The sequence below is a fragment of the Gopherus evgoodei genome, chromosome 17 (assembly GCF_007399415.2).
Source record: "Gopherus evgoodei ecotype Sinaloan lineage chromosome 17, rGopEvg1_v1.p, whole genome shotgun sequence".
NCBI lineage: Eukaryota > Metazoa > Chordata > Testudines > Testudinidae > Gopherus > Gopherus evgoodei.
The window spans coordinates 16043879-16071734 of NC_044338.1; the positions used below are offsets into that span (position 1 = coordinate 16043879).

The 27856-nt window shown below is 42.1% G+C and overlaps 1 protein-coding gene across 11 annotated transcripts in view; it reads right to left on the reverse strand.

The window, feature by feature from the left end:
• Window positions 1-27856, reverse strand: part of GTF2I (general transcription factor IIi) — a 78685-nt gene that overhangs the window by 23182 nt on the left and 27647 nt on the right. For 5 of the 11 annotated variants that reach the window (XR_003996900.1, XM_030536387.1, XM_030536385.1 and 2 more), the window contains 9 exons: window positions 27157-27234; window positions 24233-24292; window positions 23343-23399; window positions 20008-20070; window positions 17966-18067; window positions 12987-13052; window positions 9248-9431; window positions 7633-7691; window positions 286-357 (listed from right to left, as the gene is read on the reverse strand). Coding sequence is in view for 9 of the 11 variants with exons in the window: in XM_030536387.1 (XP_030392247.1) it covers window positions 286-357; window positions 7633-7691; window positions 9248-9431; window positions 12987-13052; window positions 17966-18067; window positions 20008-20070; window positions 23343-23399; window positions 24233-24292; window positions 27157-27234 (741 nt within the window). In the remaining 2 variants the exon portion in view is untranslated. Of the gene's footprint in view, window positions 1-285; window positions 358-7632; window positions 7692-9243; window positions 9432-12986; window positions 13053-17965; window positions 18068-20007; window positions 20071-23342; window positions 23400-24232; window positions 24293-25991; window positions 26204-27156; window positions 27235-27856 lie in introns of those variants that run through there. The other 6 variants (XM_030536386.1, XM_030536389.1, XM_030536388.1 and 3 more) reach the window with 6 other exon arrangements.

Below are 27856 nucleotides of genomic sequence, written 5' to 3' on the forward strand. Positions count from 1 at the left end.
ACTAAAGAGAAAAATCTAAATATAAAAGGAATTGGAACCATAAAAGGTAACTTTACAGATGAACTTTACTGTAAATTTACCCTTTTGAATAAACATTACAGCAATAAGATTTATTTTTGCTTAACAGTCAGGATTTCAAGCCTCTGGAAAATTTTAATTCAAGAGTTTCATCCACTTATGCCTCAGAAGGATCTAAGAAAGCTTTCTTAAGGATAGCTAATCTGAAATCAACCTACTATGGGTTAAAAGCCACACAAGAAGTTGGAATACTAACAGTGTACTTACCAAATTTTTTACAGAAAAGTTGATCTACCATCTTCCTTAATTTGGTGATTCGGGCATACCACTCTTCTTTCACTACAATTAACAGTAACAGAACAAAGATAACTTTCCTTAATTATTTTGATTAACTGCAAGATTGTAAAGGCAAGTGACACACAGTTGCTATTCATTAACACTTTAAACCCTTATTTTTTTTAACATGGGTATTTAATATTTGTTTTTCTTTGAATACTAGTACACGCCCGCACAAAGAATGATACACAAGCTTCACCAATGCAGACTCTTACTCCTAGGTCTCATGCCTCTACCATGGACTCAGGAACTCTCCACTATTCCCATTTCACCATCTCAGATCAAGGTTGGCAATGTGCATTTTTGGGGTTTAGGAGGCTTATATGAGCTACCATCACTTCAAGCTACATTACAATGTATATAGACTCTGAACATCCAGCTTCAGACAATTAGCAAAATCTGACCCTGAAGTGGGATAGGATAATAACTTAATCAAAACACACGGTGAAGAAAAGACGGTTACTCACCTTTGTAACTGTTGTTCTTCGAGATGTGTTGCTCATATCCATTCCAGTTAGGTGTGTGCGCGCTGCGTGCACGTTCGTCGGAGAAACTTTTACCCTAGCAACACTCGGCGGGTTGGCTGGGCGCCCCCTGGAGTGGCGCCGCTAGGCGCCGAATATATACCCCAGCCGACCTGGCCACCCTTCAGTTCCTTCTTGCCGGCTACTCCGACAGTGTGGAAGGAGGGTGGGTTTGGAATGGATATGAGCAACACATCTTGAAGAACAAGAGTTACAAAGGTGAGTAACCGTCTTTTCTTCTTTGAGTGATTGCTCATATGCATTCCAGTTAGGTGATTCACAAGCCTTACCTAGGCGGAGGGGTCGGAGTGAGATGTGGCAGTATGCAGAACCGCTGCGCCAAAGGCTGCATCATCTCTAGATTGCTGGGCCAGCGCGTAGTGCAAGGTGAAGGTATGGACCGATGACCAGGTCACTGCATGGCATATCTCCTGGATAGGCACGTGTGCCAGGAAGGCGGCTGATGACGCTTGAGCTCTAGTAGAGTGCGCTGTAAGGTGGCCTGAAGGGACATGAGCTAGGTCATAGCATGCGCGGATGCATGCAGTCACCCAGGAGGAGATCCTCTGGGAGGAGACTGGCAGGCCTTTCATCCGTTCCGCGACCGCCACAAACAGCTCGGAAGATTTTCGGAACGGCTTTGTTCGCTCAGTGTAGAAGGTGAGTGCCCTGCGCACATCTAAGGAGTGTAGCTGCTGCTCTCGCCAAGAAGAGTGGGGCTTCAGAAAGAAGACCGGGAGGAAGATGTCCTGGTTGGTATGGAAGGCAGACACAATCTTAGGGAGGAACACCGGATGTGGGTGCAGCTGTACCTTGTCTTTATGGAAAACAGTGTAGGGCGGGGTCCACCGTGAGTGCTCTCAGCTCGGAGACCCACCTGGCCGATGTAATGGCCACCAGGAAGACTGTTTTCCATGATAGGTACCGGAGCGAGCAAGTCGCTAGTGGCTCAAATGGTGGGAGCATAAGCCTGGTTAGGACCAAATTAAGATCCCAGGTAGGGGCAGGGCGACGCATGGGGGGATAGAGACGCTCTAGGCCCTTAATGAATCGAGACCCCAAGGGGTGGGAGAACACAGAGTGGCCACCCTCGCCTGGCCGGAAAGTGGATATGGCCGCTAAGTGCACCTTCAGAGAGGATGTTACCAGGCCCTGCTGCTTAAGGTACCAGAGGTAGTCTAGGGCTGTGGGGATCGAGGCCTCCGAAAGAGTAACACCCTGAGTTGTGCACCAGCAAGAGAAGCGTTTCCACTTTGCCAAGTACGTGAAGCGGATGGAAGGCTTCCTACTGATGAGGAGAACATGCTGAACCGGAGCGGAACAGCTCAACTCTGCTGCGTTCAGCCATGCAGGAGCCATGCCGTGAGGTGGAGGGCTCGCAGGTCTGGGTGACGGAGCCTGCTGTGGTCTTGTGTGATCAGGTCTGGGAGGAGAGGGAGGGGCACTGGGGTGTCCACGGACAGATCTAGCAGTGTGGTGAACCAATGCTGTCTGGGCCACGCAGGTGCGATCAGGATCAGATGCGCTTTATCCCTGCGGAGCTTCAACAGGACCTTGTGCACTAGGGGAAATGGAGGGAAGGCATACAACAGGTGATGCCTCCACGACAGGAGGAATGCGTCAGTGATCGACCCCGGAGAGAGACCCTGAAAGGAGCAAAATTCCTGGTACTTCCTGTTCGAGCGTGAGGCGAACAGGTCTATGCGGGGAAATCCCCACCTCCAGAAGAGTGAATGGATGACGTCCGGTCTTATTGACCACTCGTGACATAGAAAGGACCGGCTGAGCCGATCCGCCAGCGCGTTCAGGACCCCAGGAAGGAAGGACGCCACTAGATCTATCGACTGGGCTATACAGAAGTCCCAGAGTCGAATGGCCTCCTGACACAAGGGAGACGAGCAGGTCCCTCCTTGTTTGTTGATGTAGTACATGGCTATTGTGTTTTGGTGTTCACGGACAACACAACGGCAGTGTAGATGTTGTTGGAACGCCTGGCAGGCAAGGCGGACTGCCCTCAACTCCCGGACGTTTATATGGAGTGTCAGCTCCTGGGACGACCAAAGGCCCAGGTTACGCAGGTGACCTAGGTGGGCCCCCCAACCGAGGGATGACGCATCCGTCGTTAAGGTCATCGACGGCAGCTGTGGATGGAACGGCATCCCTGCGCATACCAGGGATGGAGTTAGCCACCAATCGCGGGAGCGGAGGGGGCTGGGGGGAACTGTCACCAGGACGTCTATAGGGTCCCTGCCCGGGCGGAAGACCAAATGGAGCTACGTTTGGAAGGGTCTCATCGGAGTCTGGCATACTTTGTCACATAAGAACATGCGGCCATATGTCCCAAGAGTCCGAGACAGGTGCGAGCTGAGGTGATTGGGGAGGCCTGTAAGCTTCATATGATCAATACGATCGCTTGGAAGCAGGGCTGAGGCAAGTAGGCCCTGGCTTGAGTGGAGTCCAGCGTTGCCCCTATCAAGTCCAGCCTCTGCGTGGGGACCAGGGTGGATTTCTCAGTGTTGAGGAGTAGGCCCAACCGGAAGAATAGGTCTGTAACTATAGTGACCACCTGAGGAGCTAGTCGTCCAGATACGGGAACACATGTATCTGTTGCCGGCGGAGGTGGGCGGCAACGACGCCATGCACTTCGTGAACACCCTCGGGGCCGTGGAGAGGCCGAAGGGGAGGACTGTGAATTGGAAGTGCTGGTGGTTGGCCATAAAGCGAAGGTACTTCCTGTGTGGTGGAAAGATGGCAATGTGGAAGTATGCGTCCTTCATGTCGAGGGCGGCATACCAGTCTCCAGAGATGGGATAATCGTTCCCAGGGAGACCATGCGGAACTTCAACTTGAGCATCCATTTGTTGAGTCTGCGCAGGTCTAGGATGGGTCTGAGGCCTCCCTTGGACTTGGGAATCAGAAAATATCGGCAGTAAAACCCCTTTCCTCTCTCGTCTAAAGGTACCTCCTCTATAGCTCCTGCAGTGAGGAGAGATTGGACCTCCTGTAGGAGGGCTTGCTCATGAGAGGGGTCCCTGAAGAGGGACCGGGAAGGGGGGTGGCAGGGTGGTGATGAAGCAAATTGGAGGTGGTATCCTTGCTTCACTGTGCGCAGAACCCAAAGGTCTGATGTCAATTGGGACCACGCCGGGAGGAAGTGGGAGAGGCGGTTGGAGAAGGGAGGGAGAGGATCCTGTCCTGAGGCTGGTACGCCGTCCCCGGGGGCACCTTCAAAAGTTGGACTTGGGACCCAGTGGTGCCTTAGAGGGCCCATGGTTTTGGCCTCCTTGGGAACCGGACTGGCGTCTGCGGCCCCCCAGCCCGCGCCTTCTACTGAGGTCCTGCCTCTGGCGAGGTAGAAAATACGGCGGTGTGTTTGGGGCCTGAAGGGCCTAAGCTGGGTTACGGGGATATGCATCCCCAGCGAGCGCATGATGACTCTGTTATCCTACGGGGTCCTCGACTTCTGGGACCTCCTCCACTGGGAGGTTGATGTTGAGGGCCACTCTATGCAGAAGGTCCTGATGGGCCCTGAGGTCTATCGGCGAGGGCCCTGATGATGAGGTCCCTGCCACAGCCTCATCCGGTGAGGAGGAGGAACCTCATCCGGGAATGAGGGGTCCTGGACGCCCTCCTGCTCCTGGGACGGTTCCTGCTCCAGATGCCCCGGGGAGTCCAGAGGGTGTGTTACGTGCTCTTCCGACTCAACCGCGGGGGGGGGGGCGGGAAATGGTGGCCTCTGGTGCCCAATGTTCTGAAGCAGCAGAGCGGGTCTGGACCAAAGGAGCATCCTGGGCTTGGTGGTACGCCCAGGGTGTCCAGAAGGACCACTGCTGAGGTCCCATGTCCTGCGGCCGAGAGTCCTGGAAGACCCCCGCCGGTACCTCTGTGTCCCGGTCCCAGTCGTAATAGCTGTCCGCCTGGGAGGATGCGGACATGTGTCTGGACGGCCAAGGTGGAGCAGCAAAGCCTGGAGCCGAAGTCCCGACTGACCTCGCACCCCTTGATCGTGGGGACCGGTGCCGGTACGCATAGCGGTACCGAGAGTGAGACCGGGACCTGCAACCGGCCCGGTGCCGAGAGGTCGACCGGGATCTTGAGTCTCTACGCCCTGATCTGCTCCGGGAGGTACGGTGTCTGGTACGGTGCTGGGAGCTGGAGCGGTACCGCGAGTAGCGGGTTGGTGAGTGAGAGTTCTACCGGTGCTGGGAGTTCGGGGCGAGGACCAGTGCCGGGGCAAGGAGCGACGTCGAGGTCGGGAGCGACGTCTCGACTCAGAGCGGCGGCGGGACCGTGATCCTGATCAGTGCCGGTCCGCTACACTGACCGACAGCAGTCTGGTCAGGGTCGGCTTGCCCAAGGACTGCAATACCCACACCGGCGGTGCCGGGGGTAGGGGCGGTGCCGCTTCGGTGATGGTGATCAAGTCCCTCGCCGCGGAGAAAGTCTCCAGGGTAGATGGTAAAGTGAGCTCTACCACAGCTGGTGCCAGGGAGCTGTCAGGTGCCGGACTCAACTGCCCTCGTGGGGCTGGAGTCGACGGCACCGGTTTTGGCTGCGCCGCGGCAGGTATTGGTGCCGGGCGGTCAGTCTTTAGGTGCAGTCTCTGTCTGCAACACTGCCGTCTGACCCTTCGCCGTCTTCGACCTCGGGGAGAGGGAGCGGCGCGGAGTCGATTTCGGTGCTGGCCGTGGCCGGTGCTGGGAATCCTTAGGCGTACCGGCGACACCCAGTGCCATAGGGGTGCCTCTGCTCACCGACTGGCTCGTGCTCGGTGCCGTGGGCAACGGTGTCAGGGCCACTTCCATCAGGAGCTGCTTCAATCTAATGTCCTGCTTCTTTTTTGTTCTTGGCTTAAAAGCCTTGCAAATCGGGCACTTAGCTGGTAAGTGCGATTCCCCTAGGCACTTCAAACAGGAGTCGTGGGGATCTCCTGTTGGCATCGGCCTATGACAGGCCGAGCACTGCCTGAAACCCAGTGAGCCAGAAATGAGCTCCGGCTCCAGGTGCGGGGAAGGGGCTATCCCCCGAACCCCGCAACACTTACTAATTAACAACTATAACTATGAACTATAACTAACTCTAAAGAACTATATCTATATATATACACAATAACAGTTAACTATACTACAAATATAACTAGAAGAGACTACGAGTAGCTAGGGAAGGTGGAGGTCAGCTAAGCTGCACTCCACTGTTCCAACGACCGACACGGGCGGTAAGAAGGAACTGAAGGGTGGCCAGGTCAGCTGGGGTATATATTCGGCACCATAGCGGCGCCACTCCAGGGGGCGCCCAGCCGACCCGCTGATTGTTGCTAGGGTAAAAGTTTCTCCAACGAACGTGCATGTGGCGCGCACACATCTAACTGGAATGCACATGCGCAATCACTCGAAGAAGAAAGTAATTTTCCAATTATCATACACAACGCTATATGTATTTTTCTTTAAAAAAAAAAACACGTAATCCTTTGTCTTCCAGGTTTGGGGGAAAAGAAACTGATAGATATGGATTATAATGTTGATAAACGCTTGCATTGTTATCTTTGAGTGGAAATTTCTAGTATCTTTGAGTGGAGGCAAAAGAATGCAGGCGTTTTTATCTATTGAGACTATTTACCACTGGAAAAAGGATCGAAGGGTAACATCAATTAGCTTTTGCATTATAACCAGAGAATAGTCACATTCTCTTCGTAAGTGCTGCCTTATGCCAGTAGCCATGAAGATAACCAATATCACAATTAATATACAGTATTTTTGGCACATAACGGCCTAATCTCACACTCCAGTTTAAATACATTAATTTAACCAAACATACTCTGATAAATATAGCTCCCTAGCCACTAAAATGGCATCAACTGTGGAGACAGAAAGCCTACCCTGTCAAATTAATAATCCAATCACAGCATCTCTATGTGGCCAATTTCATCTGATAGGTTAGCTCAGTAAGACTCTTAAAAGTGAAAAAAATGATACAGCCAGTTTAGCCATTCACATCTCATTTTACCTTCACCATCTATGTGCAACACATTTGGTTTAAATTCAGGTTCACAAATGCATTCTTCTGGATCTCATGTTATATTTTCTAAAGGCAATAATAATATCTAGCTCTGATTTAGTGCTTTTCATCAATAGATCTCAAAATATGTTACAAAGAAGGTCAGCAACAAGCTGTATGTGCTTATTATAAATACATTTACAATCTGGATACGGCACAAATGAATACCCAGCATTTTTTGCCCATTCCCATTTTGCAAATTTTGGTGTGGTATGTTATCAAGGATTTTGATTTTTAAGCCCATCAAAGCCGTCAATATCAATATCAACATCCGACAGACCAGACCATCTCACTAGTGAGTTTTTCAAACTCTGAATTTGAAAAGTATTAAGTTTTAATTTTTCTGGCTTGACAACAGTATTTCCAGCCCAGCAGTAGTGTAGTGTTACAATGTAAGCAAACATTGTTTCATACAGATCAGGATCTCTGCATCTTAGCTGTCAGGTTGAGAGGGCAATAAATATTGGGAGTACTGCTAACTAATCCCAACGTATTTCCAGGAAACTAGTCTTTTCATTTACTTGCTGAAAATATATTTCTGAAAAACTTTTATTCCAAAACCAAAAGGTATCTTTGCCATGAATTATACTAAAAAATAGGTTGTAGCTGGACAGGATGGACACCAAGTGAATACCACTCATGCCTCTTTACAAATAAAAGACATTTAATCATATGCAATCCAAAAGTTTAGAAGTCCTACCTCCTGCAGCTGGTTTGTCCAGTGGTGCATCTTCTCGTGTTGAATTCAAAAGCTCATGTCTGAAAAAATGTAACAAATATACATTCTTCAGCATTAACATACCTTTTGATATGTTTTTAACCGAATGGGAAGTTATACCATACAGCTCTATAGCAAATTCTACTCTTAGTTACCACTGTGGGACCAGAACAGTATTCAGAATCCCCAGCATACTGGTTCTAGTCAATATCAAACCCTGAAGGCTATTACTACAGCTTGCCAGAAGAACTGTTGACAAATGGCATTTTGCTGAGATATGCAGTTTTGTTGAAGCCAAAACGTTTCACAGACACATACAAACTTTGATGGGAAGGCTTCTGGTGTCCAAGGTGGACTCTCCAATCCCTATCACAGAAAGGGGCATAAAGAGACTAATAAAAAACCTGACCTTTTTGATGCAAAAAAGATGTTTCAATCTTAATAATTATTTGCATTATTGTAGTACCTAGGTGCCCTAATTTTGGATCAGGACTGCAGTGTGCTAGGGACTGTACGAACACAAAATTAAAAGTCTCTGCTCCAAGGGGGTTACAATACAAGTCCATACAATTTCATTTAGCAAAAATGTTCAAGTTCTTCCTTAAATTTTTTGTTTTTCTTCCTATATGGAATGAAAAAAAATTTTCAAGCCTCCAATGTTGCTGTGATAAAGAATGCTTGTTCTCCAGCCAGCTTTGGTTACTACACACAACAAAAGTAATGGAAAGGTTACAGAATTGCTGTACTTTATTAAAGATCCATGGCTTGTGACCAGTTTAGGAAGAGTGGAAGATAGTCTATGAAAATCAAAATCTCTGTTCAGAGATTTTTTTCCCCCAAATGAGACAAAGGTGGCAGATCCCAAAGATAACAATTAGTTGCAGAACAGAGTCTGTGCTCTCATTGTAGCCTCATCTTACTTTCCTGTGGACACCCACGAAAGGCCTTCCACAGATATCACTGAAACATATACCTTGGAAATCTGGGAAACTAATACCAATGCTGAAGTGAAGGCAACATATGGAAACAAAACATTTTCCTCTTCAGCTAATCATGGTCTTGATCCAAAGCTCATGGAAGTCAATGGAGAGACTTCCATTAACAGTATTAAATATGTATAAATGGCAGTTGTCCTGTCCCTCAGCTTCATTTATATTACATGCACTATCACATCTGACTGAAGTGAACCACCAAGCTATTAATGGTGGATGTCACACACTACCAGTTACTGGACCACTGGAGACAATATGCTGATAGAAAAAACAGAAGAACAGAACCATAAAAAACTTAAAATTCACACCCAGATCCTCAGCTGGTGTAAACTGGCATAGCCCCAAAATCAATGGAGTTATGCCAAATTACACCAGCTGAGGATCTGGCCCATGATCTTAGAGAAAATTCATCACCAATTGGGATCTTGTACAATCACTATTGCGGTGTCAAATCTGTGCCTGAATAATGCTTTAGTGGTTTGACAGAAAAAATTACTTCTTGCTAGCACTACAATCAACTTGGAAATTCTCAGAGACTGTGAAGAATTTTGGTTAGAGCACGGTATGAAGAAAGGAAGAGTGAAAATACATGCAAAGCTCCTTACTTCTTAATCACAAACCGTATCCGTTCCTTGGCCAGCAGTATCCTCTCAAGGCGTGGGATCCCATAGGTAGACGGCCTCCTGAAGGGAATTCCTTCCGGAAGTCCTTCCACATATAAGTCTTCTACATGCGACTGGAAAAGTGGGTACGGGATAGACACTGGACCTTTTGCTTTTATAGCTTGAGCTTTAAGATAAAAGGAAAATAAAAACATTAGCATAAATTGGATAAGGTGATGAGCTTTTTTCTTGGTGCTAATCTGAATAATATAAATACAAGCAGATAAGCAGGCAATAAATGCTTAGTATCACTCTAAATGCCTAACCATTCTATTCATGATTTATTTACAGTAGGAACTTCTCGCATTCTCTCTCTCATATACACCCCACAAGCGAGGTCTCTCTTCCTCTTTTCCCATTTCTCAGCAAAAATTTAGCAGCAGAGACTGCATCTGTTACAGCAAGGTTTCATCTTACTTTGGATTCATTTTCTAGTACATTGTAGAGTATCAAATAATCAAAACTACAAACCAAGTACATTTTTCGATGCATTAATTCTGAGTTTGCCAACATGGTAACAAAAATTCAGTAATTCACAATGGGCTTCCAGTCTTTAGAATGACCTAATGAAGTTCTCCTTTATTTCAATAGTTAAAGAATTGACTGATGGAGCTAACAATACATTTCTTATAAGGCCAAGAACAAAAATGTGGTCTTAAAAACAACCAGTCTTCAAAAGTTAGAAGCCAATGGCTCATTCATTGGTAGCATAGTCAGAAAATCACCTCAGTATGCCTTTGCAACAAGAAGAACATTAATCCCAAGTATTCTCTATTACCAACTAAGCTGTTGGGTGTATTTTGTTGTTTGGGGTTTAGCTATGAACATCAGAAGCAAGATTAACTAGGGAGAAAGTGTTTTAATGGACCAAAATCTGCTCTGGGGTAACTGCACATACAACTCATTGACTTTAATGATGTATCTGAGGGCAGAATTTGGCCCCGAAAGGGCAGTCAGTAATGCAAAGAAACCATCCTTCTAAGATACAATCTACACTCCAAAACAAAACATGAGGCTTCTCAAGGAAATTTAGAGTTAACAATGACATTGCTTACATAGCTACAAAACCAGTTAAGTACTTCAAGACATGATGCTTTATACGGTCTATATAGAAGCATAGCATCTTAGAACAACAGGTAAGTTCATGAAGGCAGAGCACCCTGTACCAGCTGCAACTCTTTCCCTAACTCCTTGTATTGGCTAGATATTGCACAAGACTCAGTAGTGAGATTTCATGCTGTAGGCCTGAACCTGTTCCCTTTACAGTTAATAGGAGTTTTGTTAGGGATTCCAGTAGAATCAGGATGAGGTCCAGTAAGTGATCTACTAACTAGAAGTGCAGCAATCTCTGAGTTAAGGCGAAATCAGAGTAATCTCAGCTGCGTTAATGACTTCTGAAAGTATATGGCCAGCAGGGCACTTTCTCAAGTGACATAATTCAATTTGGAGGCAGCCAGTCAGACATAGGCTATGTTCAGAATAATCAAGTTAGCTGTACACCAAATGCTTAATCACATTTTATATACGGGGAAGAGCCAACTGAGTATTTAAGGGCATTTAAATACACATTATTTCAAGTCCTATTTTGAAAGCAACCTATTATTATTTCAGGCAGCCCAATGTGCAAGTTACACAAAAGAGGCAACTTTGAAAATATTGTTTACTAGTCCTATATTCTGCATAAGATGATAAATATGATAGAAAACTATATGAAGATAGTCTAGTTTGATCACAGTTGTTGCTACTATGGTTTCAACCCTATAGGCCCAAACTGGAATAGGATACTATATTAAAGTGACAAAGATCCATCTGGAGAAATTTTTAGGAAATGGCATATTCAGAGATGATCTCCACTGTATGAGTCACATGGCAATCCATGAAACTTGCCACATATTATATTAATCCTTCATTAGGGAAGTTTTATTACAATACTAGAGCTCTGCCAAGTAAATCAGTGGGTTAGTGGTGAGAAGCATCACAAACCCAAGGGAACAGCTTCAGGAGGAAAGAAATGTTTATAAACTAGAAATGGCCATAGGGAAACAAAGACAAAGGTGCAACAGCAAAATTCTGAAGGGTCAGACCACTACAAGGCATCAACCAAAACCAGTGTTAAAATAAAAACGAGAATGCTATTTAAATAAATAACTAACAACAGGTAAGTTTTTACAAGTCGAAATCTTTATTTTTCTTAAATCAATAAAATGTTTAGCAGATTCTCTTATCTCCAGACAGAGCAAAGACATAATCAGCAGTACAGTCTGCAGTGAAGCTTCTTGATTTGAATCCTTACAAGGTTTGGTATTCAAATTCAACCATAACTAGATTTTCATTTTTCAGATTAATCTGTATTCACCAGCTAAGGAATTGCGTTTACACTATAATACATTTGTACATTTACTTTACAACCAAATACAAAATGATAATACTCAAAGTGTCAGTAATAAATCATCATGACTGACATTTGTAAAGAACCTTTCACCTAGTAATTCTGAGTAATATTACAAAGAATAGGCACAATTCTGGACATCCGCAACTCATTGAAATGTAGGAGATATGCATACATACAGGAAGACAGAATTTGATTCTGAATATGGGATCACTTTACCCTTCACTGATATGCAGCCACTTCTAGGACATAAGGTGACAGATTTTGAAGCATGCACCATAACCTCAAGTATCAATTCAGACAGATGGCTGCAGGACTGCCCTTCACTAACTGAAACTATCAGAGACTTTCAGGGAGGCTAAACGCAACCATCATATTCAAAGTTAGGTGGTGCCATTGAGACTACAACTTCACTCCATATCAAAACCAGATATTATAAGCCAGATTCTCAGGTGATTTATGTCTGTGTAGCACCACTAAAATCAGGTCAATTTAGTTAGCCATCATTAGAGTTCAATGATGCTATGCAGATTTATGCCAGATGAGAATCTGGCCCTGGATATTTAAAGACTAAGTGGTCACGACTCTAATTTTGAATGACATCCAAAAAGATACTCCCATTTTTAACAGTAGATGGGTACTAGAAAAAAATATCTATTTCTAAGAACATAATAACCTTTGCCCCTCTGTCAACAAATGCAGTTGTTCGGCTCTCTTGTACAGAAACAGAAATGATTCTGACTGCAACACATGCCAATCAGCCTCACAGTCGGACATATGCGCTCCCTTCTCCTTTTAGGGAACACATGATTGTTGCTCCATTTTAAAAACAAACAAACAAACAAACAAACAAACAATCTGCCATCCACAACAGCAAAGAAGCAAATCATTACCATAGGAAGGGCTTTCCAAATAACAGATGTAAATATTAATTTATGTAAGAACCTGATTTAATGCTAGTAAGATTAATAAAAGTAAGAGTAAAGGTCACAACTTTCAAATGGGGATGCCAAAGATTAGAGTTTACTAGAGACCAGGATGCTCTGCATGATTAAAGAATAAAGTTACTTAGTTAGGTGCCTAACTTTAGGCACCCAAGTTTGAAAATCCTGGCCCACATGTTCATAAAGAGCTATTTTCTCCAGCTTTAAGTCTTGTACGATATTAAACCCTTCAGTGCGGTCAGTTCTGGCATGTCCCAGAGCCAAAAACAGGATGCATGCCAAAAAGTTGAGACTTCCGCTGTCAAAGGGTTAGAGGCAATTGTTTGGAAAGGAGTTTGTTAACACATACCATATTTTCTTTCAAATAATTCTTCAACCTGCTTTCTCAAGTCTGTAATTCGGGCATTCCATTTCTCTGTAAGGAAAAAAGGAGGACATGTTAGACTACAAATGAGATTGAGCCTTTACAAAGAGTATTTTGGTATTGAATTCTGGAATAAACAGTATGTCTTGAGAGCTCTCACACACACACAGATTCATGTGGGGGTGTGATACACACTCTACATCTCAATATATACGGGGTCTGGTACACAGTCTACATCTCAATATACATGTATAGCAAAGAAATAGGATAGAATAAAATGTTTAAGATTACCTCCAAAACTCGTGCAGATGTTAAACCAAGTTTAAAAAAATTAAAGGACAAAAATGGGCTAAAATTAGTCCAAAATTAGTCCAAAAATGGGTTTTCTTCAACTTTCAGTCAGCAGCTCACACCACCATCGGGGTAAAGTCAATTTTCAGCAGCTATTGACAGTTATTTAAATCCAGAGCCTGAGAAGCTTAATTAGGAAAGCTTGATAAAGTTTACATCGAGCACATGAAGCTGTTTTGGCGCAAATCTGTAAAACTACATAGGTCAGGAGGCATCATGCCATCCTCTTCATTAATCCAGTATTTGCCAAAGTCCTGATGTTGGCTGGATTTGCAAGTCATCCATACAATTCCTATTTCTGAAAGAAGATGCGGACTGCAAGATACAGACATTATCCAAATCCTGTTGTGTATTGTATGGTGAACTGGATTTAACAGCAGTATTTTTAAACATTTTAATTCTGTGATGGAAATTGCATCTTGTTCTCATATAAATTCAATACCTTGAGGAAGAAACTACTGGCCTTTTAAAGATGGTGCCAGCTGCTGGCTGGCTTTTAGTGACTAATAAGCAAGCATTTTTGTTGCCTATTTGTAGAGTAGACTTTTCTGACCTCTCCAGTTACAAGCTCAAAGTCAGACTGATACGTTTAGCCGTTACATCTCCTTTTGCTGGAAATCATTCTCTTATGAAAGATGAGATACAGGGTTCATCTTCAAGTCTATACCAAAATCTGTTTTAAATATCAAATCTCCTATTGGAAAATACATACAACTTCAGAGGTTATAATTGATTTTTATACGCTGTTTCTTGGATGTCAAAGATACACTGTGTATTTCAAGCTTAGGTAAGAACAAGGCCTTGTCCACATGGCAAATTTTTTGGGAATAACTAATTTTTTCAGGATAAATGTCCTTGCGACCATACAAACTTTTTTTTCAAATTATCTGATCTCATCCTGCACTAATCAATCTGCTTTGGATTTAGCGATTCACAGGAGAATCTCTGCTGCGGACTCCCTACTCTTAAGCACTAGACCTGGTGGGACCCACATTGACTGTTTTGGGAGGGTGGCCTTGGAAGTACCCAAGAGACCATCAAAGGCACCCAAGCAACCCTGGACTTCATCCAGGAGATTCTCCCAGACAGCCAAGATCTCTTTGGCATGCCAAATCTTGAGCCAGAGACCCAGGAACCAGAGAAATCCAGGCAGAAAGCCAGCCTGAAACTGCTGACTAGGGAAGAACTACTAGTAAGTATTAGGTACTGTAACACAATACAACTATATAAGATTTCTTAAACAACTGTGTTCCAGGTGTTGGCTGGATGCTGCCATTTTGCATGGAGTCTCTGCCTAATGAGCCCTCCCCAACCTTCCTTTAGTGTGCTCAAAATGGCATCTTCCCTTTAAGCCCTAAAAGGTTGATTTTCGTGAAGTATCAAATTCCACAACCACTGGCCAAACGTACCACTCATTGTCCCATCCCACTTCCTGTGTGATTCTCCAAGATGCTCGTACTGCAGGGGTTAAAAGAAAAACCAGACACATTTCAAAGCACATTTATTTTAACAGTAGATACAGTAGGAGAAAAAGTCACAGAAAAAGTAGTTTGGTTCACAGTTTAATCAGTGCCCCAAGCTTTTAGCTACCTTTACATTTTAGCACATAAATTGCCAAAATTAGGCTAGAGACATTTCAAAATGCATAGGGATTATAAAGCATTCACGGCTAATTTTAATCAGACCTTCAGTATTAACCACCTCTTGGTTTCAAACCAATTACTGCAAAAGTCTACTTGTTTTGTAGTGCTCCTGATCTGCATGAGTTATAAAAACAGAATTTAAAGCAAAGATAGTCCTCTGTTTGGCATGCACATTGCAAACCAATGCCACTTTTTTGGGGCTGCCAAGATAGATGGCATTTCCCTTCCTCTCCTGGACCAACTTAGGGCATGGGGGCACCATCCTAGGAAACTTTAGCACTGCATAGCTCACTGGTTTGCCCACTGACTTTGAAGAAAGCCATCCCCTACCTATTGGGAACACACCTAAGGGTAACATGCTCCAGTGTAAGGGTTGCCTATAGAGACACACATGCCATTACTAACCTGCCCCCTCCATTACCCACCAATCTCCCAGCCAGCACCAATACAGAGATCCTACAGGAAGGTGAAGGTAGAAAATGTTCAAGCGCACCCCAGAGTGGGAAGAGCAGATGGCAATAGCATTCCAAAAAAAAGGAGAAATATCAACTTACTGTTGTCATGGAGACCACTATCTACTTGCATCTTTTCTCTGTCCCCCCTACCACATGAAATGCCACTGTCCTGATAGACAGAGGGCCTTAATCAAAGCAAATGAAGCAAAAGATGACGTGGAAGAATAGGTTCTCTGCTAAGATGCATTTATCATGAGAAACTCAGTTGAGAAATCTTCTGCCCATAAAAATATCACTTCCTAATAAAATGTTCTCTCTCTCTCTCATGCACACTCACCCACCATTCATTTGGTTACAGTATATTCATTTTCTCTCCACTGCACTCTGGCTTCAAAGTAGGAGCACAATATTTCCCGTGACACTGTTCTCCCAACCAGTTGTGGCACATCAGAGGCACAAGTCTCTGGCTATTCACATTGAGAAAAATCTCTCTACCTCCACCACCCAGCCATCAATGAGGATTTCTCCCTTGCTCTCACAGATGCTGGACAAAACACAGCAAGCACCTATCTCACGGGGCAGATATGGCTCACAAGCATCCGGTCTTGTTATAAGACATTTCCACTTTCCCTTCCATCTTTCTAAAGCACATTCCACTGTCATACCGTAGCTACTCAGGGTATAGTTAAACTGCATCCTTCTCCTGTCCATGTGTCCAGTAAAAGGCTTTGGAAGCCCAGGAAGCAGAGAATAAGCTGGGTTTCCCAGAATGACAGGAGGAATCGCAACACCATTAATGTCCATAGTGGTCCTGGGAGCAAAAGTTCCTTTTTTCATTTTAGTAAACAGGGCTGAGTTTCCACAGTTCCTGGCAATTTTGACCTTGCCAGAATACTCTACATTATTATCGGTGAATCTTCCACAGTGATCAACTAGGCCTTGCGGACACCATGGACAAATACCCTTTTCTGATGAAGTCTGAGGGCCAAAGAATTGATACATGGGTCCCATCAATAGTCCCAATTCAATGTGGGAATGTCATTTGTGCAAATCCATCAATAACCTCCTGTGCACTCCCAAGCTTTATGACGTGGCCCAATAGCACCTTGTCAATAGCAGTACACACTTCCATAAGCACAGTCCAGACAGTCGATCTGCTAACACCAAACTGGTTAACTACTGACTGATAGAAATCAGGGCCGGGGAACTTCCAAAAGGTTTTGGCTGTACACTTCTCAATGTGAAGGGGAACCCCTCAGTGTTCCACCACTGCAACTCCAGGGGGAGGCTTTGCACAGATTTCTAGAAAAGTAGCTTTTGTCATTCTGAAGTTCTGCTGCCAGTGCTGGTCATGCCAGTTCTGCATCATTATCATGTCCTGCCCATAAGCGTTAAGTTTGCTGAGTGAAAAAGCGGTGCTCCATTGAGTGGAGCCGCTTCGGGAAAGTGCCCTGCAGAATTAACAGCTTTATTTCAAACTCCTCTACCCATGCGGCTGTGGCTGTCTCGTGACCCATCCAAAGCCATGAATACCAACAGAGAGGTGCAGCAGCTCCTTCACATTCATGACAGTCAGGATCATGGGGTTCGGTATGTTTTCTCCATGCTGTCTGATAGTTTGAAAATGGTACTTGCCTCACAACACACAGATGAACCAAGGGAATTGTTTAATCTGAGCCCAAATCCTAGTATGTTCTTGTAGGCATCCCACAATATGCTATGAGAAAAACCCCAGAGTGCATACAGCCTAATGGCAAAACATTGGACTGAACACTACATTGTGTATCTGCCCAGAATGCTGTGTGGCTAATTCGAAAAAACCACAGTGCTCTGCGGACACAACGATCCAAAGGGAAAGCAGCTTATGCCAGAATCAACAAAGCATGTGGATGCACTCTTTCACTACAGTTACTCTGTATGTGTTATTACAGAAAAAACCCACACTTTCCTGTGGAGACAAGGCCTAAGCCAGGCTACTCACCATGAAGGAGTCCCCCTTCTTTTCCCAAGCATGGCTCCCTCCGTTTGGCACACTTTTGTTGTGTCACTTGAAGTGCGGAGGGAAACTGACTAGGACTGGCTCCTGACCTAGGACCTCCAGTTATCCATTATGCTAAAGTGAAAGTGACCAGCCTCACTCTTTTCTCAGATTCTCTCTCAAGAAGAAAGTTGAGAAAATGGCTAAACTGACTTCTACTTCCTGTTATCTTATTTCTAATGTTTACATTATTCAGGTTTCCTCCTCTCCACCACAATGGTTTCTGAATGGTTTATAGAAGCTACAACTTTGGTTAGTCCAACTTTTGGCTAGAGGAACACTTTACAGGTGAACAAATACAGGTGGTTTACAACTGTTTGCTCTGCAGCAATATATCTACAAAGAAATATAGGCCGTTAGCTGAAAGTCTCTACTTATCTCTTCAAAAGTCCCACAACCTGATGTTATCTAGAGTCATCAAGAAGGAAAGTTTTCAAGGAAGCAAATGACAGAGGTAAACTTGAATATGAATCTTACCAAAATTGAATTCTCTCACTTTTCTTCTCCCAGCACTGGCAGACTCATTTGCTGACTCAGTGTTCTTTGGTCTCTTGTTGGGTGGTAAGTAGTCCTCATCATCTTAAAAATAAACATGAGATACATCACTGATGCTTTTATCCAGACAAGTATTTTACAGCGTTGGCACTGTTTTGGAGTCCAGAATGCTAATGGAAGTATCAATCCATGCCTTATTAAGGGCCCAAATCTGCAACCTTACTCATGTAAGTACTTCTAGATTTAAAGAGAGTATCTGCCTGTGTTAAAACTACTTAGGAGAGCAAAGTCCCCAGGATGCAGCAAAATTTATTTCACATTTTCCTGGGAAAGATGTTAAATGAAGCAAGAACTAAGTGGTGTTCTGCGCATATGCTTGGTCACAAAGTCATCAGAGGACAGCAAAAGTAAACTAACATTTACTAAACATTTATCTGATTAACTAGAAAATCTATCCACTGAAGGTATGCCTACACTGCATAGACTATACCAGCATAGCCCCATGAGGTAGATGCATCTTATGCTGCCCAAAGAAATTTTTTCTGTCAGCGTAGGAAACCATCTTCCCAAATAACATTAGCTATGTTAATAGAAAAACTCCTCTGTCGACATAGCTGCATCTACACTGGGGATTTATCAGCATAGTTATGTTGGTCAGGGATGTGTTTTTTACATCCTGGCCAATGTAGCTATGGCAATATAACTTTGAGTGCAGATCAGGCCTAAGTCTTGAAATGCACTACCAAATTTAGGGCCTACACAGGACTAACGTATGAAAGTAAGCTCTACAGGCTCTTATGGTACATTTGTTCCTGCAGAGCTGAAGAGCTCCATGGAAATAGAGCTTCAGAGTAATACAACCCTGAGACATGAATGAGTTTCATTTAACAAGAGCTCAGAAAATCAGGGGTTGTTCTGAAGTTTTTAAATTCCAGTAGACTCATGGGTATAGCTGCAGCAAGCAGGAAATAAGACCCTTTGACTTTCTCATTTCTGTGCTATAACCCTCTCTTTTCCAGAGTTTGCTCCTGAGGCCAAATTCACTTAACAGACAGAAAATGCAGTTAAGGAAAGCAGTTGATGAAGGTCTCAGGTCTTTCTGCTCTAATGAAAGAGGTTTAGCAAACCAACAAACAAATCCAAAACTATGCCAGAACTTTGATTTTTTTTCCTTCATGTTATTAGTCTTATCAAAAAATCGTTTTACAATATTTGCAATCCTAGATAGGAGAACTTGATAATTGCAAAAAGAAAACCGAAGCCAGTCTCATGCTAGAGATAGCATTTTCCCCAGGATATCTTGAGTGTATTCCATTTGGAAAGCACAGTGTATATTTTAATTTGTAGCCATTCATCTCTCTTTGGCTCTGTGATAGGACCTAACTTTTCAGTGCAGCTTTACTTGTATGGCAGAGGACTTCCAACCAGTACAAAAGCAACATGTAATTGCTTGAGGGACACTTCACTACTTTCATTGCAGCTACATCACTGAACACACTTATTACAAATCAGAGGCTAAAACAACTGTTATCTTGCCAATAGATTTTTAATCAGCATCAGACAATTTGTTTAAAGCTTCAGTTACAGTACTTGTACATGCAACTCATGAGTCCCTTTCACAACCTTGTCTTTAACTAGGAATTTGTACGAGACTAAAATGTGTTAATACAATGCCTCTCTTTTTTAAGAACGAATATGTCCTTCAGAGTCTTAAATTTTACCTTACAGTTAAAGTAAGGCACATTTTGTACTATTAATGCAAAAAATGCTTGAAAAAAATTGATAAAAGATTAAATCACTACCTTTTTGGTATGTTGTGTTTTTACTGAACTTCTTAGAGTAAGTGTGCTTATGTGGTAGTTCTCATTTCACACTCTGGTCAGTGCTGACTGGTGATCAAATTTATTCTACTCTAGGTAGTAGGTGAAAGAAAACATTATGCACACTCAGCCAGACAATTGTCCAAGGCTTTTGTTACCAAGAGAACCCAAGAAGATTGGAATTCAGGAGTTGGAAAAACTAACCTTCTATGGTGACCTCAACTTCAGGGTCCTCACTTGTTTCAGAAGGGGCACGCTGAGAAGAATCTGAGAACAAAAACAAATCACAAAAGAATTTCAGAATGGCACATGCACTCTGAAGTACTTTACCCAAGCATTCAGCAATTTAGTGTTCACATCGCCAAATGTTACAGAAGCCTTATGGCGTATTAATATGTTTGTTGCACACTATGAATTAAAAAAAAACCCTAGAACAAAGACACTTTACCACAAGCCTTTAAGCATTTATAGACAAAAGGTAAGGAGGTGAGGATTATACATGCTAAATTGCATGCACAGCAGTGCAGAGAGCTGGCATTAGTGACATAGGAAATTTCTTATTCCTGGCTTAAAAGGATTCATATAATCATAAATAATTCCTCATTGTTATCAAGGATTACTGAAAAATGTAAACAAAGGCTTTGTGCACTAAGATTATAGATTTTCTGCCGTCATTCATAAGATACTGGCAGATTTGTTCCAGTTGAGCTAAAATAATTTTCATTACAGATTACAATGTTAATGGTGAAAAAATGATGGAGAGAGTCAAACTGACCTCAGTGAGGCAACATGAATCAGTATAGTCAACAGGATTTGGTTTAACAGTATAGAGTGGGGAAAAACATATACAATGGATAATTTTTTCAAAAAAGGAACCTGATTCTTGTTTGAAAACTGTTAAGATTTATGCAGATGCTCTAGTTAGAAGGCACTGTGTTTGTACACCTGGATTAAACACTGTCTTTGAGATCTCTAAGCTAGAAGCGTAGTAAAGTGTTTTGTTTGGTGGTCAGTAGGAAGCAATCTCCCTTCATCATTGCTTTTCACTTTATATCATGTAGTGATCAGCAACCGCTACTGTAATATATTAAATAGAGCACATCACCTATGTCAAATCTATCACCTGGTTCAGAAAAACTTTACTACACTTGTTCCACTTAATTCACGATTAACCTAGATAACTGGTAAACTCAAAGCACAAAGAAGATTATGATGTCCTGGTCCTTTAGCCACAGAAGATCAGACAAGCAGTCCATCTAGTCCAGTATTCAGTGTCTGACATCCTTCAGAGGAACATGCAAGAAGTCACATAGTGGACAGTTATGAAATAGTATACCCAGAAGAGTAGAGTAATTTCTTCTTAAACCTTGTCAATTAGTGGTTGTCTTATTCCCTGAAGCAAGGTCAATATTACCAATATAAAATAGATAACCCTTTTTGATCTCTAACCACTTCTTGGCCTCAATGATAACTTTGTGGCAATAAGTTCCAGATGTTATAGTGAGAGAGAGAGAGAGAGAGAGAGCGACAGTGTGTGTGTGTGTATATTTTTTTCAAAAAAATAAGCTTTTCTATTTTAAATGTGTTACCATTCATAGAATATCAAGGTGGGAAGGGACCTCAGAAGGTCATCTAGTCCAACCCCCTGCCCAAAGCAGGACCAATTCCCAAGTAAATCATCCCAGCCACGGCTTTGTCAAGCCTGACCTTAAAAACCTCTAAGGAAGGAGATTCCACCACCTCCCTAGGTAACCCATTCCAGTGCTTCACCAACCTCCTAGTGAAATAGTTTTTCCTAATATCCAACCTAAAACTTCCCCCACTGCAACTTGAGACCATTACTCCTTGTTCTGTCATCAGATACCAGTGAGAACAGTCTAGATCCAGTTTCACTACTGCCTCCTTCTACTAGTTTTAAAGCAGTGGTTCTCAAACTTTTTTACTGGTGATCCCTTTCACATACCAAGCCTCTGAGTGTGACTCCCCCCTTATAAATGAAAAACACTTTTTTACATATTTAACACCATTATAAATGTTGGAGGCCAAGTGGGGTTTGGGGTAGAGGCTGACAGCTTGCGACACCCCCAAGTAATAACCTCACGACCCCATGAGGGGTCCCGACCCCCAGTTTGAGAACCCCTGTTTTAAAGGGGTTTATGAATTTACCTCTCATATGCCAGGCATACTATCTATTTATATAACATCAGAATATTTTCACTACTATTTTGTCTATCATTCTTTATATGTCCTAACATGTTTGTTTTACCAACGCTGCACATTAAAAGCAGGATAATGATGTGGCAAGTTCTTCCTGAATAGTTTCAATCAATTTAAAACTCAGTAATATGTAGTTAAAATTATTCCTTCTGATGTGCATTTGCTGTTGTGTTGCCCATTCACTAAATCTTGTATGTCCTTAGTTTCCTTAATAGCTTCTCATGAGGAACTTGGTCAAAGGCGTTTCGAAAATCCAATCATCAACTGATTCTTCTTCCTTAGGCACTAATTTGTGGGCACAAAGAATTTTAGTAGATTATAGATGCATGATTTATAAACCATCCTAGCTTGTCCATATCATATGTCAATCTAGCCGTTTTTTTTACTCCTTTTAAAATTACAGATCAATTTTCCTAGTAGTGAAGTAAGGCCTAATTGCTTGTAATTTTCTGAATTGCCCCCAGCATCTTTTTTTAACAAATTAATTTAAATTTGAAGCGTGAATAGGTTTTTAGTTCTTAGCAAAAAAGGGTGCAACTTTCAATTCAGTAGTTCTCATTTAACAAAAGAGAAAACAGATTTAAGAACGACACAGATAATAGAGCTCAGGTTTAAACAAGTAAAAGCCTAGATCAGGGATTCTTCGTGGAGGGTCTGTGGTTGTGGAATTCAGTACTGCCAAACATAAGGTTGAGCCTCAGTCTTCTCTCTTTCAGGTTGCCCTATAACACTCATTTCTTTCTTCTGGTTCTCTCTTAACAATTAAGTGTCAAACTGGTCATGACACTTGCTTAGGGAAGCAATGTACCCAAATTATTTCCTCCCAGGCACATAGTTTCATTAATGCAGATCGGAAGAGCAGAGAACTTTATTTTCCTTTTTTGAGGGACCTAATGCACTTTTAAATTAATGCAATGCCATCTACATACTATGTGATAAGCACCTTCGAAATTCAAATAAGGATTGTAACAATGAACACTGTTGCCATCATAATTTGCCCACAAAACCCATGAGTTTATGATTTAGGGTGCAACAAAACTGGTTGCAGGATCTTATTTCTGAATTAATGTAATAGCGTTTTGATTTTATGGTGGTGGGCATAAATGCAATTTATGATTTTAAAAAATGATCACTCCCATCACAATAAGTAATTCACGATCATGATTCAGGGTGAAAAAATAACCAGCCATCCATGTGCAAGGAGAATGGTTGAGGAGATAATGTACTGAAGTTTCACTGTTTTCAAGTATTTATTTAAAAAATGAAATTCTCTTTTCAATGCTGTTAATTTATTTTCATGAAAAAAGTTTCATATCTCTAACCTTCTACTGGTATTTCCACATCTGTTCCTTCACTGCAATCGGAACCCTGGTGGCTTCCTTAGATAAATATAAAGTAAAATATACCATAATAAAAATACAGAGTAACTTGTGTTAACATTAACTAGTCAAAACAAGTATTTTAATAAGGCAAGCTTAAAACAAATATCTAAAATCCAGATGAACTAAAAGAATGCATCTCAATTTTTGAATCTGAAAAATTCATGAAAGCAAAAGCACTCTGACCTTTATATGGAAGTGTCTTTCTTGAGGTGCAAATTAGCTTTTTCTAATTTTTGTAGATGGGCATTTGAATTATATAATTTTTTACACACACGCATAGACACACACCACTGATTTTTGGGGGGAAGGGGACACATTGTTTCACCAGATCTTCAATTTTTGCAAAGAACCATCTTCCCTCACCACACACTTTTCCCATTAAACTGTTTCCCAGGTTTTCTTCCCACTCCAACTCCCCAGCCCATAATACTTTAAAAAAGAATCAAATTTGAAATGTGGCACGCAAAGAGGGTTATTAAAACGATTAATGACAATTTCACACACAAAACTGCAATGGAAACAAGGCCCAGATTTTCAAGAATTGCTAGCAATTTTTGATGCCTCAAAATTTGTTTGAAAAGGGCCTGATGTTAAGAGAATAGATTAAGAAGGCAGAGCACTTCTGAAAAAGTCAGGGGCCCCTTTTATTGTATCTTAAATTCAGCACCCAAAAATTTAGGCACACAAAAACACTTGTCCCTTTCGAAAATGTAGATCCCAGACATTATTCTTGTCTCATACCAGCGTCTCGAGAATAGGCACTCAGATGTCCAAATACCAACACTGCCGTAAGAAAATGTTGCTGAGAGAAACAGAATTGAAAAAAATACCTGTGTACTTCTTTGCAAGAGCAATTTTTTCATCAATTTCTGATGTTTCTGAAGGGCCTGCTTTGGAGACACAAAAATAAATGTTTAAAAATCTATTTCATAGTAAAATTCACTTTTTCAGCCACTAAATTTATGTGTTAAACCAGCTCCATTTATTAAGTATATTAATGAAGTACATTTGGTTTCCATAGTTTAAAAAACTATCAGAATAAAATTATGATTAGGGAACATTTAATTCAATGAGTGTATCAAAGGCTATACTCAGAAGAGAAAATCTCTTGGAATTACATTAAAACAATTATGATTACTAATTGGGTATCTTTTAGTGGTTTGGGATAGTTTCACTTAACTTCATTGGGCAAACTATATTTTCAAAAAGGGTTGAAATTATCATGACTTAAAGTGAGCGATTTGTTGGTGTGTGATTTTTATACTCTATCATCTCTTAGTGTCAAGACACCTTCTGATTATACGAGCATGTAGCTCTAGCCTGGAACAAGGCGAGGACTTCATCAGTTTACATGGGGTATCTAAAAGACACAATCCTGCTGCGCACCTAACAACCACCGCGGGCTACAACAGGTTTGGCTACAGGCAGCGAAAGCACTCAAGGTTTATTTTATTTGGAGATTAAATAATGACCAAGTAAAACAGAAAAAAGGCAGCGTCAGTCCCAGGTTTCTTAAATCTATGTCACATAATTGCTATCAGTGACTCATCTGTCAACAATTACTATTCTGCTATTACATGTAAACTGGCAGGGTCCCAACCCAGCTCCAGATAAGAACTACATATGCATGACAGAGTAAAAGTCATTCCCCTTCCAGAGTCTGGTTTATTACCAAAATGATCATTTCAAAATAACTCTATACGAACTCGAACTGAATCCTCTTTCTAGGATTCCTTTCCTCAAGACTTGTCTTGTCACAGGCCCTGGATCCCTGTGCCAGAGAGATACTCCCACGTCATTTATACTCATGGTGAAATCTTATGATCCATGCCTGCCCTGAAGATTCAGCAACTGACCTGTACATCCCTCCTGGATTCCCACACCTGCTAACAAGGTGGGCCATTTAGGGCAGGTCTACACTTACCAAGTATTGATGGTGTGGTGACTGATCCAGAAGGGGTCGATTTAGCAGGTCTAGTGAAGACCTGCTAAATTGACAGCAGATTGGTCTCCCATCAACTCTGGTACTACGCTGGTATGAAAAGCATAAGGTAAGTGGATGGGAGAGTTTCTCCCATCGACCCAGCGCAGTGTAGACATCGCAAAAGATCCACCTAAGCTACGTCAACTCCAGCTACGTTATTCACATAGCTGGAGTTGCGGAACTTAGGTCGACTAAGCCCTGTAGCGTAGATCTGCCTTAAGGGACAAGAGAAATCACATAAGTAACAGGAAAAATATTAGACACACAATGTGGGTGAAGTAATATCTTTTATTGGATCAATCTCTGTTGGTGAGAGACAGGCTTTCAAGTCACACACAGCTCCTCTTCTTCAGGTCTCGGAAAGGTATTTTGAGTGTCACCATTAAATGCAAGGTGTAATAGATTGTTTAGCGTAAGTAGTTAGCTCATATTGTAAGGGACCATTCAAGGTAGAGTGGCCTTTAATACTTCTGCAGTCACAAAAAGAGGGGGTTAGTGATTCTTGTAATAAGCCATACAACAAATGGTTACAAATTGTTGTAATAAGCCATAAATCCAGTGTCTCTATTCAGCCCATGATTTTTGTGTCTAGCAGAGTTATGAATTTAAGCTTCCAGACTCATATTTTTAAAGTGTTGTGCAGGTTTCCTTTGAGGAGGAGTACTGATGGGTCAGATATCGGGTATGTCTACATTAAGCTGCCAGGCTCATATTTTTAAAGTGTTGTGCAGGTTTCCTTTGAAGAGGAGTACTGATGGGTCAGATATAGGGTATGTCTACATTAAAGTGCTGCAGTGTAGTTATGGCTCTCCCAGAGCTGTAAAAGAAAAAAAAAAAACACCTCCATGAGGGGAGTAGCTCCCAGCGCTGGTGCACTGTCTACATTGCCACTTTACAGCGCTGAAACTTTTTCACACCCGAGTGAGGAAAGTTGCAGCACTGTACGTGGCAGTGTAGACAAGCCCATAGAGTGATCATTTTGTGAAAAGCTTCAATACAGAAGCCCACAACAGAACCCATAGAGGGTATTGAGGAAGTAGAGCAAGAGTCAGGCTAGCTGTAACCCTAACATGAGATTTGTACAAGCAAGGACTGTATGAGGCGAGTGGGAAAGAACTATGCAAAAAGTTGTTGCAACCTTGTGTCAATAATAAGGAATGTAGACTAGCGTCTAAATAAAAATAAAATATCAAAATGACCTATGTACAAACAAAATGCAGCTGTTGCTTATTATTGTATATACCAAAAAGTAAACCAAAACTGGATCACTACAAACAGCAATCAATGAAAAATGCTGTCAGATTTACTGGCACTTTCGCAATGAAAAAAAATTTTAAACCAGTTTTAGACAATTTAATTTTTATGGTAGATGAAGCGTTGACCCAGAAAGCCTTTAGCACAATGCCTGGTAAAAAGGTGACAAAGCTGTCACGGGGGTTACATTTTGCAAGCTCATCATCAAAGCAAAATACAGTGTAGAGTTCTTCCACAATTCTACCAGCTTCATGTAGTTTTTTAATACTAGCTTACTTTCAGTGAGCTGTAATGTCATTTTCCCGCATGGGGGTGGGGGAGCGCCCAATTCTGTTGCAGTAGCTGGATGCCTATTTGCTTCACTGAGAGTTACTTAAATGGCTACCAGCATAAGGTTTTGTATTCGAACAAATAAATCTAGTTTAGCTATGCAACTACAATGTGTCTAAAGACAGGAAAAAAACAGCAGTTAGATACATCATCTTATGTGACAAATTATATGCAAGCTAATATTACCTGGAATATTATACTGATAGTAGTCAGGATCCTCTGATTCCTCTTTTACTGTTACTGTTGCCATCTCTAGTGAAATTCCTGCAAAAGCAACCAAAAAGTCACCCAATCACATACGCAGACACATGATAAAGGGATTCAAAAACAAAATTCCATCTTGTCTTTATTGCACGAAGAGGAGCAACCAGTTTGAAGTAATGTGATAAGTTGTTATGTTTTAAAAATGGCATAGTGGGGTTCTAGGTTTCTTTTATCTCAATATGTTTTAAAAATGCCATAGTGGGGTTCTAGGTTTCTTTTATCTCAATAACTTCCTTATCAAATAGGCTCAATTTACCCTATTGCTTTTTTCTAACTTACTAGCCCTACAAACCGAACCTTGGACCAAAAAGTCAAGCTGGGTTCTTCCCTTCTTGTACACAATCACAATCATAAAAGTTTTGCATCCCCTGCTATGCACATGGCACTTCTAAACTAATTTTAGCTCACTTATGTTTATACAAAGTAAAGTCAGTTGAAATCTAGAGATTTCTGGAACTGAATTATTCTGCTGTGTACAGCAGCACTGTAGGGCCTTGAACTGGTCTACATTCTGCTAAGCAATGCTCTCAGCATGTCGCCAAATTGGTTCCAAAATGTTTTCAAAACATTTTGACTAGGGGAAGATTACCAGCCCAAGAGCCTGTAGAATACCATTAATAAT